The 12,035-nt window shown below is 38.4% G+C and overlaps 1 protein-coding gene across 1 annotated transcript; it reads right to left on the reverse strand.

The window, feature by feature from the left end:
- Positions 1 to 113: 113 nt before the first annotated feature.
- LOC129731949 (zinc finger CCHC domain-containing protein 10) lies at positions 114 to 8,295 on the reverse strand. Its single transcript, XM_055692351.1, has 3 exons — positions 8,173 to 8,295; positions 7,959 to 8,117; positions 114 to 432 (listed from the first exon to the last, which is right to left on the reverse strand). The coding sequence occupies exons 1-3, from the start codon at positions 8,208 to 8,210 to the stop codon at positions 147 to 149; spliced, it is 483 nt and encodes a 160-aa protein (XP_055548326.1). The 5' UTR covers positions 8,211 to 8,295; the 3' UTR covers positions 114 to 146.
- Between the last annotated feature and the right edge of the window lie 3,740 nt (positions 8,296 to 12,035).

Below are 12,035 nucleotides of genomic sequence, written 5' to 3' on the forward strand. Positions count from 1 at the left end.
CATGAAATGACTTACTTTTTGCAATGTTGCAAGTCAGCCAAGCTTTAACTCTAGGCCTTTAATTCACATGGCTGTATTTAGAATCACAAAGAAAAAGGATTATTTATTTATTGTTCAAAATTTATTCAATTTTTAACTCATAACATTCATGCGGACTTATTTTTTTTGCTTCGGATTACATGTTGCTCACATTGTCTCTGTTTTTTTGTTTTGGATTTCCTATTTTCATTCTCAGACAAATCAGATTTGCTGGCACTACTAATATTACAACTGCTGCTGCTACTACTAGTGCTGCTACTGCTGCTCGAACTGCTTTCACTATCGCTTGTATCAGAATCTGATGATGAATCGGAACTGGACGAATCGCTTGTTTTACTATTAGTCGCAACGCAATCTTGCTTAGTATTTTTTGTTGATGATTGCTCATTGGAGCTATAAACAAAAAAAATATTAAAGCTTTTCATTGAAACTTCATAATGAATTGTTTGTTTTACTTTAAAACTAGTTTAATGGGCGCAGTAGTCTAATTTCACTACACTGCCGTTCCAAGCATAGTTGTCCCATGTTCTACACAAACCTTATGTATAGGGATACCATCTGATCAGAGGTACAAATTAGGACATCTATTTTTTCGGCACAAATTTGATCCAAATTATTTTTATTCTGGTTCAAACTGGTGGTATGTGATTTGCATTTCAAAATGCTATTCGGTTGTTAATTTATTCAACATGTATCTCGAACGATCCAATTTTATCAAGCAACTTTAAAGTTTTAGGAATTTGTATGTCCCCAAAGAATTCAGCACACGTAAACTGTTTAAAATTAAATATAAAAATTGTCAAATGTTTAACAATATTCACTTTACTCAGGCTTAACCAAAGAAATAATTTACGCAGTGAGCGTTGTGTGGTCAGGTATCGAGATTTATCTGAATTATCCACATTATTAAACATGTATCAAGATAGACAGATCTAATATCTAATCTCCCAGATATTTCAAAAATAACGCAGATTTTGACGTTGACTAACGTCTATATCGAAGTTAGGCCCCTGAATTTGAAAATCTAGTAATTCAACCAGGGAAAACCAGAGAAAAGTGGTCAGGTTTTGAGCGCTTATTTTGCAGTCATCTATAATCAGGTTCTCGAGGTTTTGGCATCAATCGATCAGAAATTCTTTTACGGTTAAATTTATGTAACAAAAACAAACTATTGTTTGAGATACACTATTGAAAAATTGGTAATTAATATCGATTGTCTAAATCATACCGCGCCGCCAATCACTACCTCTCTTCCCAAGCACAGTCGACACTAACGGATACAATCTATCTGACTTTGTTGTTATTGTTGTTGTCACTTTCTGTTTCCGATGTTTATGCTGCTGCTAGCGGAAAAAACCTTGCAAATATGCCTCTTTTTGTTGGTGTTAATTTTACGACAGCGGCCGGCGCCCCATCATTCTGATTCCAAAACCGCACCAGTGACATGCGGACGCTAGGTGATAGCAGCTGAAAGGAGGAAATACAAATAGTACCGGTCATCTCGTGCCGGTTTCACCCGTAATGCTGGTGGCTTTAGTAGTAAATAGCTACTGCAAAACACTTAAATGGCTGGAATTCTGGACGGACTAACCAGGAAACTATAATCGGCAACTGGCACCTTTTGGTGCCTCGAAATTTTGGTACAGAAGCGGCTAATTGAATTTTCTGTTTTACCAAATGCTGCTGCTAGCGGAAAAATCCCAAGAAGGTTGTATGCAAAGCCACGACCGCAAGGTTGAAGTAGAATACTTTTACGACAAAGATAACCTGGCTGCTTGCGTGTCAGTCATTTTTTCTAGTAAATAAACGTTGACCGTTGGATATTTTTAAATTATGTGCGAATGAGAAGTTGAAGTGCTGCCGAATTGTAATATGCACATTTAATACGACATCATTAAACGGGAACGGAACAAAGGCTACGGTTATGCAGAACGCAAATGCCGGCGCGATGCGATTCGCCTTACCGTGGTGAAATGTACAGCTCTTTTTAAGGCGAAGTAGAGCTATACATTTAAACAGATTTCGTCTTGCCGAATCGCATCGCGCCGTTATTTGCGTTCTGCATGACCGTAGCCAAACACTAAGCGACGCAAATACGTAATAAAAGTCAGAGTATGCATGTAGATGAAGATAATTAACTTTGGATTATAGCGCAAAACGAGAAAATATTAACTCTTCAAATAATCATTTGTGTTCTTCAAATTTCAGTCGTTCAATTAAATATCCGTTGAAATGTTTGTTTATTATCTGATGAAGTTCTTATATAGGCCAAATGATGCATTCCCAATTTACTAGGTCCATAACTCTGCCGACCGTGCTTGGGAAAGCGCGGTATAACGACCAATCAGAGGTCGAATTTTGTGTTTTGACAAGGCTTAAGAGTTTTCAATAGTACAATAGTTCGAATGATAAAATTGCAATTTCATGCATTTGGTAGGAATCTTAGAAGATTTTCTAATCGATTGCTGCAAAAACGAAGGAAATCCATCGAAAACTAACCGATTTATTAGCATTTGAAATTTTTTTCACTTTTTTCAGTTTTAGATTTACATTTTACATCCCTATGTAGCCGAACTTCCTGAGAGAAGTATTCTAATTCAAAATTAAATCTTCATTAATTCATTTGTTGTCCTTATAAGAACAATTGTTCAATTTATCATAGGATGTAGTGTTTATCTCACATCTCTGTGTTACCTTGATAGTGAGGACTAAGGCGCACGGTCAACACAATGAGAAAGGTGTTTTCACATTGAAAACTAGACACGGCTTTACTGGAGGAAGTGTTGGGAAATGCATCTACCGCTAATACCACCGCTATCATACGAAAGCGCGTCGTTTCATGTGGGGAATATCAACAACGAAAAATGACGCGCGTCTAAGCATAACCCGAACTGTTTCGCCGTGCTGCTCCCATTTTCCTTTACATCGGCCTCAGGGAAGTACCGGCTGCATCTGCATCTACCGCTGAGGCTGTCACTATACTGCTATTGGTACCAAAAGCTATTAACTCTTCAAATAAGTGTGTTATTTGTTCTCAAAAGAACAATTGTTCAATTCAAAATCGGATTTACGCAATCGCATCTCTGTAATATTACCGACAATATTATTCTTCTGAACAAACTGATACAACTTTCCCATTAGGCCTCTGCCATAATAGACGCGAAAAGCGACGCGAACCGATTCGCTCAGCTGTAGGTTAATGTACAGCCATCAGTAGAGCTGTACATCAACCTACGGCCGAGCGAATCGGTTCGCGCCGCTTTTCGCGTCTACTATGGCAGAGGCCTTAGAGGAAGTTGCTGGCTGATGTATTCACTTCATGCAAGCCTGCTGCTGATGCTTCCCGCTACCACACTGAAACAGCATTTTAGTGAAGGGAGTGTCGTTGCATCAGCTGACCCTGCTACTATCGATGCTGATATACCCGCTGCAACAGCTACGCTATGCATAGCTATGCCACAGTTGTGGCCGCTATACGCTGGCCCAACTGCTGAGCAACTGCAACGCTATCCGTAGCCATGCCACAGTTGTGGCCGCCATTGGTATCCGCTGTACCTGCATCTGCTGGCCCTGCTGCTATCGATGGTGAGATCCGCTGAAACTGCTACGCTTATTCGCAGTCATGCCACAGTTGTGGCCGCTATCCGCTATCGATGGTACCCACTGCTCGCTCCCGCTGCTGCTAAGGGAGGACTGCTGTCGTCGCTGTTCAGAACTACTATGAGCGGCTTCGACTAAAACAGGCTTTTATATAGGGATGAAAATAGGAATGAATTATTTCACGTACGTGGTGGAATGATATAACTTGAAAAATATGTATGACTTCATTCTGGTTCAGAGCGATCATTTGATAAGCTCCACCTCTTTTTTCAGTTTCTGAAGTTTTTCCTCAGTTTCGTAGCACGGATGCACAAAAATGATTTCTTGTCGAGCCGGACCGATAGCACTCTCATTGAAGCAACAAAATAACATGTTTTGTGTCGTGTTGTGCGGCTTGGTTGAAGAAAATGTTCCCGTCCCCATGTCGCATGTAAGCAGATTATTGCGTTCAGTAGATAGTGTATCCAGCGAATAAACACCGATGGTGCTCTCACACACGCAACGGTTTTAACCCGGATCTTATTGCGGTTTGTAACATCAAGCGATTTCGTTTGCTCGCTGTTGCGTGTTGCATCATGTTGCAACTTGGCAGCTGGGAGACGACGAAATTCTGTTTATGCTGATTGATTGAATCGACTTCATATTAGCTCTGCATAGTCGAACTAACTGCTTTTGTGAATGCGTACTAACAGGGCAGTTTATTATTCAATGTCGGTTATGCTGATCGCAGCCTTTGTGCTGCCCCTACAGTGGGGGGTTTACTAAATAAAGTGAAAATTAGACAACTACAACAGAATTTGACTGCATCCCGCAAAGAATGTCTGCTTGTGTTGATGCCAGAAAATTATTAACCTTCAATTATTTTTTTATTTGCCTTCAAAAAAGCATTTTGCTGTTCAAAATCGGTTGCTAATTACAACCTTTGAGCTACCCTAACATTGGGGGAATTAAGATACACGGACAACATGCACTGTGGAAGCTATTTCATATTCAGTAAATAAGACGGGTGCGACAAATTTGAATTGCTTAGGATGCAACACAGAATACTTGCTTGCGTTGACAAAAATTATTAACTTTCCATGACTTGTTTATTTGCCTTCAAAAAGGCATTTTGATTTCCAAAATTGGATTTCCTGATGACAATCTTCATGCTGCCCCAACACGGGGGGAATAATGGCTGTCTGGCGACACACGCTGAGAAAAACCGCGCTGCTCCTGAGACGTGGTGACCAACCACAGAGCTAGTGCTGCTGCTAAGGAAGGACGACTGCTGTTGTCGCTGTCTAGAACTATTATGAGCGGCTCCGGCTGAAACAGGCTCTTATATAGGCCAAATAGCATGTTTTCAATTGCAAGGTATATGATCCTGTCGACCGTGCTTGGGAAGCAAGCATATAACGACCAATCAGAGGTCGAATTTTTTGTTTTGACAAGGCTTGACTATTTTCAATAGTACAATAGTGTGAATAAAAAAATTACAATTATCTTCATTTGGGAAGAATCTTAGAAGATTTTCCAATCTATTGCTGCAAGAACGAAGGAAATCCATCGAATACTAACCGATTTATTAGCATTTGAAATTGGACATATTTTTCACTTTTTTCGGTTTTAGATTTTCATTTCACATCCCTATGTAGCCGAACCTTCTGAGAGAAGTATTCTACTTCAAAAAACCTTGCAAAAATGCATGTTTGTGTTGGTGTTAATATTACGACAGCGGCTGGCGAAGCTTTCAAGAAACATTTGTCTCTACCATTCCATCATCTATGTAGCCCCTCGTTCTTTCTAATTATCTGACGAAGCCTTGGTATAAAACGTATCGTTCGAACATTTCACCCCATCAGTTTCATTAATAAACCGTACCGGATACATACGGACGCTCGGTGTTAGCAGCTAAAAGGAGAAAAAAACAAAATAGTACCGGTCATCTCGTGCCGGTTTCACCCGTTTTGCTGGTGGCTACTGCAAAACACTTAAATGGCTGGAATTCTGGACGGACTAACCAAAAAACAACAATATAATCGGCAACTGGCACCTTTTGGTGCCTCGAAATTTTGGTACAGAAGCGGCTAATTGAATTTTCTGTTTTACCGAATGCTGCTGCTAGCGGAAAAAACCTTGCAAAAATGCATGTTTGTGTTGGTGTTAATATTACGACAGCGGCCGGCGCAGCTTTCAAGAAAACTTTCAAGAAAGCTTTCGGCAACTGGTACCTTTTGGTCCCTCGAAATTTTGTTACAGATGTTTTGTAAAAGAAGCGTTGCAATTCCCTCTACAATTCCCTCTTCAATGGAATATAAGAATACGGTAGTCAACGTCATGCGGTCGTGTCTTGAATACCACCCTCCTACTTTTTCCTGATTTTGGGACCGATTACAGGTAACGAGGCGATCAATTTGCCTCGCCTAGAGTCACTGACGAGCAAAATGTTGTATTAGGAAACGCGAGTGAAAATTGGCTGGTGACAGCTGAGTGGAGCAGTTTCGCAGACGAGCTACTCGTCCGAGATCCAGCCGACTCATCATCTGTTATATCTAAATTGGTCAGGCAAGTAACTCGCTGCTCACCTTGTTGACTGTAATAGGCCCCTTTATTTCCTTTAGCCCGCAAAACGGTCATCACTTCAAATTTTACAACTTTACCTCATAAAATGTTTCTTTAAGATTTTTATCAAATCAAAATGTCCTTTTGTTTTTATTTTTACCAGCGACGAATTCGAACTGGCAACCAGAAATGAAAAAAAAATACTGGACAATCTCCAACAATTTCTAACATCAGGCAACATTCACGTTTCTGTTAAAAACTTACCGACTTGTGGTTTGCAATATGAGCTTGGTGATTGAAGATAGTTGCATGTCTTATAAAAATCAGGACAAATGCTAGAATATGAGAAATAAATCAGTACGCCCAAATATGATCTCAAAATCAGGAAAAGTAGGACAGGAAAAAAGAGAAATAAGGACACTAAAAACATAAGTCTATTAACAAAATGATAAAAAATACAAGAAATATTAAAACATAAAAATCAACATAGTTCTGGCAACATTTGCTGCTAAGTCTCGCCGGTACATAGTGGTCTGGAACTGCATATATTCGGAGAAAAAATCAATTTTTTAACTTAATGCGTCGAGCAGGCACCCTTCAGGAATCATTTCTGTATATCAGTAGTGTAGCGTTTCGTGAATACATTAAAGAGGAGTAAACAAATCTCCAATCGAAATAATGTTAGGTAAATCAGTTCGTACCATTTCATTTTTGCTTGAACCGTGCGATATTGAGATCCCACCAATAAACAAAACGAAGCAACGGGACGCTTTGAATAAATGGAACGGCGCAGTCAATAGAGAATTTCAGCGAGGTGACCAAGTGCTTTTATAACAAAATTTAAATAATGAAATTCTTCAACTGTTATCAAGAAAATTGGAGCTGTTGGATGTGTTACTTGAAGAAGGAAATTGCCTGGCACGAACTAATGCCCATTATATTAGGATTCGTTTACGAGAATGCAGTACAGAAAAACCAACCATCACCACTCTTAAATCTGTTCGACGGATTTGGATTAACTAAGAGGTTCTAACAAATGTAGCAGATATTTACGTGCAAGAAAAACAATCATTGGACAGTAGATCGCAACCTAACAAAAGATTTCTTTTTGAGATGTTGAGGTTGTCGATGTTGAAGCTGCAATTTATAGCGCTATAAATTAAAAATATCTGGAAATAAAATTAAAGTCATTTTTTGCTGGACTCGGTAGATTCATGATCTCCAAAAAGTGCACATGTTGTTTTTTTTTTTAATCTGCGATATGTGCCCAGAAGTCCAAATTTTGAGATCATGTTTGAGCGTTTCGTTTTATTTTGTTCTGATTTTGCATCAATTTTGCAGTGTGGAAATAACATGCAGAACTTTTTTCGATTCCAGGACACAACGGATGCTGCGATTGATTTTTTTCCTTTGTTGAATCATAGTGAAGTGACGAGAGAAATCATTTAGGCGTTGGAACCGTTAAATATCTGCCATGTTCAAATTGGAACAGTTTACGTGAGCTGAATCATCAAAGGTCCTGCCTAATAATTTGAAGTTTCCTAATAAAATTGGATCTCCTGAGAAATATGTTCAATAAACATATCAGTATGCAGATGTTTTTTGAAGTGCAAATTTCATATATTGTGTCATATCAATTCATACCTTCAAAAATAAATTAAATTCTGCCGAAAGAAAGGTGTCCTGATTCCTTATTTCGACCAGATGGTATCCCTAGCTATGAATGTATGTGGACTGTGGAGCACAGCCCTATCTAACATTGTCATTGTACTTACCCATTCTCAAGTTTGTTCATATTTTTTTTCATCACTTGTGTTCTAGAAGACCTGTGGACATATTTTCGTTTACCTTTGCATTCGTAACTCCAATGTCCAAATTCCAGACATTTTTGACAACGGATTCCTTTAGGAAAAGCCGCTGCAAGCTTGGCTTCTCTACGAAATTAGAAGTAAATCTGAGGTTTATTTGTTAGAAATTACCAAAACTTACCTTTGCTTCTGGGCTAGTTTAATCGCTCCTAAATGCATTGGTGATTTAAACAATACAAATATTTAGTATACACAAAAAGTACAGACCAGGGATGACTTGTGTGAATTCGCCCAACAAGAAACGTACCCAACAAAATCGTGAAATATTTCATTTTGTTGGGTAGCTGGTTTTGTTGGTTTAAATCCGGATGTATATATTCTGCGTGATTTTACCCTCCGGAACTAAACCAACAAAAACGAAATATTTCAACAGAAGAAAGCAAAGAATGCCGCGCTAACTGTGGGCAGCACTAAAACTAAAAATGTGAATTAAACCAACAAAATTGATAAGAGATAAAACTTAATAACTAATTAATAGGCAAGATACCGCAATATAATGAATTGGAAATGTCACTAGAATCCTAGAAATGTTGCAAAATATTGAGTTGTTCGGCCCATTTGACATTCCTGGTCACCAGAGTAGATATGGGAAAATTCAAGATTTTTCGATTTTTCCCCATATAAGCCTCCCCCTTATCGCATATAGCAAAAGTCTGCCTACTGATAGGGAAATCTAATCGATTGGAGATATTGACTAGGACCCTAGGCATATTGGAAAATATTGAGTTGTTCGGTCCAATTGACATTCCTGGTCACCAGAGTAGATATGGGAAAATTCAAGATTTTTCGATTTTTCCCCATATAAGCCTCCCCCTTACCGCATATAGCCAGTGGTGGGCACCATTCCGCTAATTCGCTAATTAGCGACGCTGAAATTCAGTTAGCGAATAAGCGATTTCGTTAATTTTTGAGCTGGTTAGCGAAACTGTTAGCGTCGCTAAAATTTTGGCCTTCGAAACGCTAATCGCTAATTCGCTAAATTCTGTAGAGAAGCGACAATAGAAATATTTAGAAAAAAATGAATTGCTGATGGCGTACGTAAATTGCATCGAAAGATGAATCTACTTTACTGCGAAAGTCACTTTTGTCAGTTTTTTTACCCTAGAATGAAGTTCCAGTTATCGTACAAGCCACAGGAGCATTTTGAAGAACAAGCACAAGGTCTAGATTGAATTTTCGGCACACCAAGAACTTTAGTAAATTGCAATGCGCTTGAAATTATGACAACTTTGGTTCTACTTTTTCGATTCAGATAATAATTGAATTTTTATGAAAACATTCCTAAGAGTATCTTTTTTCAATGCAAGCTAAATAACTTTTGTTATTCTTATTTTTACAAAATCAAATATGAATACCGTTTCGTGAACCTCTTATTGTAAATAGCTTTAAAAAGTAATTGTTTTCGTTTGTTTAACCAAAAAAGATCAAAGTGGTCCAAATCTTACAAAACACGAGCAATAAATATGGTGATATGACTATTTACATATTAAAAAGTTAGCGATTAGCGAAAGTTCCGCTAATATGGGTTTAGCGTTTAGCGTTTAGCGATTATCGAGCTAAATTTTCCGGTTAGCGGCTTAGCGGTTAGCGTCACTAAATTTTCGATTAGCGGTGCCCACCACTGCATATAGCAAAAGTCTGCCTACTGATAGAGAAATCTAATCGATTGGAGATGTTGACTAGGATCCTAGGCATGTTGGAAAATATTGAGTTGTTCGGCCCAATTGACACTCCTGGTCACCAGGGTAGATATGGGAAAATTCAAGATTTTTCGATTTTTCCCCATATAAGCCTCCCCCTTATCGCATATAGCAAAAGTCTGCCTACTGATAGAGAAATCTAATCGATTGGAGATGTTGACTAGGACCCTAGGCATGTTGGAAAATATTGAGTTGTTCGGCCGAATTGACATTCTTAGTCACCACGGTGGATATGGTAAAATTCAAGATTTGTATTACGGTAAATCTTCATTGAAGTCTTGAAGTGTCAACTTCTGATGCGTCACGGGGCCCCAAATTTTACAAGAATGATTGAAAAGCTATTATCCTTTTTTGTTTGATCTGATCTCTGGAGCATATTTTCCCTTTTGTCGATTAGTGTTATCAATTGGTTATTTTAAGACACACCTTCACGGCAATATAGCAGATTTCGAATTCTGGTTCAATTCCTAAATAAATATTTTGTTTATAATCTTCATTATAAAATTTAGGATATAAGAAGTTTCAATTTTTCAATTAAACCTTTATGCCAAACACTGCTGAATGCTCATTCTTTGTCTAGCAAAATATATTCATAAGTACAGCTCGTTTAACAGAATTTTGTTGTCCCCGGCAATGCAGCGTATTTTGCGGCACCCGAATAATAATATTGAATTCTGATATTTGCTACTATAGGAAACAAGAAAACGAAGACAATTCAAACAGCAATTCGATTGTCTTCCCGGTCGCAAAAAACTAGCCCCACTCACCCCACTTTGAGTCGACAGCGGAAATGTAGTATCCACTTGGCTTGGCTGCACAAACATGAATATCGAGTTCTTCTGCACTGATAGACGACGAGTGACCAGCACTCTATTCATACATTGCTCGGTGCCGTACTGTTGCCTGTGCCCGCATGTTTTCCTTCAAGACATCAGTTTTAATAACATTCTAACAGCAGATCGTGGAACTGTCTGAAAAAGGAGGTGGCCTAGGTTCATGGAAGCAACCATAAGTAAAAAAAAAAATAAAAAAAAAAAAATAGTTGAACTATTAGGACGGGGAGATTCTGTCAAATTTTTGTTTGCCACTGCTATACTGGATATCACAGCAGGCAATTGGTGTCTACTCATGAAGGCTGTGCCAGGCATGCTCGCATGTGATTGGTACATTGTTCGTGAAAATTTGACCTTGAAACTTTTATGAAATTTTAACTGTTTAACAATGAAGTGATAATGATAACTGAAGAATCACAAAATTGTTCATCATTTTATAAATCCAACGACATATTGATTACATATTGTGATCCATCATGTGGATATGACAGTATTACCGTTTGAAATCTTTCATTCCGACGTTACACCTTGGTTCTAGTTAGTTTCCGCAGAATGTATCTCAATATAGTGCCGTTAGACGTAGTTCTACTGATCACAAATTCATCATAGTTTTTGGGACAGTAGGGGACATTTGGAAATTTTCCGTTGTTCCGGATTTATCGAGGGGTACCTTGGGGTAACTACCCTTCCAGAGACACAGGCAAAAACGGTAGCGAAACCTTGCTTGCGACATATCAAACTTTAAGTTTTTGCAAAAGAACACTATTAACGATCGATATTTGGCCGTCTGTGCCAGGCGTGCTCGCATTGTTGGTGAAAATTCGACCTTGAAACTTTTATTCAGTTTTCACTGTTTAACAATGAAGTGATAATGAAAATTGAAGAATCACAAAATTGTCCATCATTTTATCAATCCAATGACATATTGATTATTGTGATCCATCATGTGGTTACATCAGTATAACCGTTTGAAATCTTTCATTCCGACGTTACATCTTGGTTTTAGTTTTCGCGGAATGTATCTGGATCAGGGATGATATTTGTTGACACTATTGAGTTAAAGTGAAAAAAAGCATCCATAAACGTTATTTTTTTACAATCCTTTCAGAGTTCTCCCTTTCCGCTTTTTGCATGGAAGTGAACTGTCAAAACACCTCATCGGTCAGTGTCAGTGAAAAAGTGTTTCGGTGAGGTTCATTTTGGTTGAGTGGACTGTTTGTTTTTCTTTTTCGCTTTGAAGTGAAGATCATTTGGTTGGATTTGTCGTCAAATGCGCGCGATCTATTTCATCTGAGTATAACAGCACGTTACTAGGACAAAAATCTAGTGCCCCCTTAATGTCCAAGAACACAAATGCCATTTGTTCTTTGCGAGCATAGTCTAGCTGAATATCTGTAGAAAGCAACGCAAGACAATCATTCGTTTCTTTGGCACGGCGGAAGCCAAATTGA

Source organism: Wyeomyia smithii, chromosome 3 (assembly GCF_029784165.1).
Source record: "Wyeomyia smithii strain HCP4-BCI-WySm-NY-G18 chromosome 3, ASM2978416v1, whole genome shotgun sequence".
NCBI classification, from domain to species: Eukaryota; Metazoa; Arthropoda; class Insecta; order Diptera; family Culicidae; genus Wyeomyia; species Wyeomyia smithii.